Raw genomic sequence first — 1,517 nt, forward strand, 5'->3', positions numbered from 1 at the left:
CTCACACCCTCCAGAACATGTATGGCTGCGACCTGGGACCCGATGGGAGCCTCCTCCGCGGGTATGAGCAATACGCCTACGATGGCGCCGACTACATCGCCCTGAACGAGGACATGACCTCCTGGACCGTGGCCGACATGGCGGCTCAGATCTCCAAGCGCAAGTGGGAGGCGGAGGGTTGGGCAGAGCGTTTGAGGAGCTACCTGGAGGGAACCTGCATGCAGTGGCTCCGCATTTACCTGGAAAAAGGGAAGGAGACCCTGCTGCGCTCAGGTACCAAAGGCCCTGGGGTCGCCCCCTCTCCCAGGGGCGGGGGCTCCTACAAGGAGACAGGACAGGGGGTCAGTGTCAGACACCCCTCCTTGGGTCAGGGAGGGAGCCTCCTGGATGTCAGGTCAGGTACCAGAGGGACCCCCCTCCTCTCAGGGACAGTTAGGGGTGCAGGTTCTCCTGGGGTGCAGGGAGACGCCCCTGAAATAGCCCATCAGCGGTTCCCATGGGCCCTGCAGGGGCTCTGGGACCCACGGAGACCTTCTCTCTCAGGCCTTGTGCGCTGCCCACACCCACTGTGTCTGAGGCCTCACCCCAGCTTTTCTGAGTCACGTGGCCTCCACCCCGATCAGGACCACAAATCCCTTTTCTCCCCTCAGAGACTTGCCTCCTGCCCTGGGCTGTGTCTCTGATTCTAAAACTTTCTAAAGACGAGGAGGGCCTTCCAGGTGCCTCTGTCCATGCTGGTGTGTGGGCTGTGTGCTCCCTCCCACACCCCAGGTGTCTGTCCACTCTCAGGATGGTCACATGGGCGCTGCTGGAGTGTCCCATGGTGGATGCAAAGTTCCTGCATTTTCTCCCCTCCCCTCAGACCCTCCAAAGGCACACGTGACCCACCACCCAGTCTCTGCCCGTGAGGTCACCCTGAGGTGCTGGGCGCTGGGCTTCTACCCTGCGGACATCACCCTGACCTGGCAGCGTGACGGGGAGGACCAGACCCAGGACATGGAGCTGGTGGAGACCAGGCCTGCGGGGGACGGCACCTTCCAGAAGTGGGCGGCCGTGGGGGTGCCCCCTGGAGAGGAGCAGAGATACACGTGCCACGTGCAGCATGAGGGGCTGCCCGAGCCCCTGACCCTGAGATGGGGTGAGGAGGGACCGTGGGCACAGAGCCTCTTCTCAGGGCAGCAGGGGCCCTGGGGGACCTCAGTGGGGTCAGGGCTGAGGCCTGGGGTCAGGCCCCTCACCTTCCTTTCCCTTCTCCTCCCAGAGCCACATTCTCACACCTTCATCTTCATCATCATGGGCATCGCTGGGGGCCTGGTTCAGCTGGGAGCCGTGGCTGGAGCTGTGATGTGGGGGAGGAGGCACTCAGGTGGGCAGGGGTGGTGTCTGAGTGTCTGTCCCACTGGGGTTCAAGCCCAGGTAGACGTGAGTCCCGCCTCCTTCACAGGAAGCACCATCCCCATGCGTGTGATGGCCAGTGTGAGGCTCTGTGCTCACACTTACTCTGTAGTGAGGCCCGT

General features: G+C 63.1%; 1 protein-coding gene across 1 annotated transcript; it reads left to right on the forward strand.

Annotated features, from left to right (window-relative positions):
* Nucleotides 1-6: 6 nt before the first annotated feature.
* On the forward strand, nucleotides 7-1,511 carry LOC102247150 (patr class I histocompatibility antigen, B-2 alpha chain-like; the record flags this gene model as incomplete). The annotated part of the gene is made up of 3 exons (XM_005884204.1): nucleotides 7-273; nucleotides 863-1,138; nucleotides 1,262-1,511. Coding segments are annotated over exons 1-3 (782 nt in total), but the record flags the coding sequence as incomplete, so codon positions are not given.
* Between the last annotated feature and the right edge of the window lie 6 nt (nucleotides 1,512-1,517).

Source organism: Myotis brandtii, unplaced genomic scaffold (assembly GCF_000412655.1).
Source record: "Myotis brandtii unplaced genomic scaffold, ASM41265v1 scaffold8221, whole genome shotgun sequence".
Classification (NCBI taxonomy): Eukaryota; Metazoa; Chordata; class Mammalia; order Chiroptera; family Vespertilionidae; genus Myotis; species Myotis brandtii.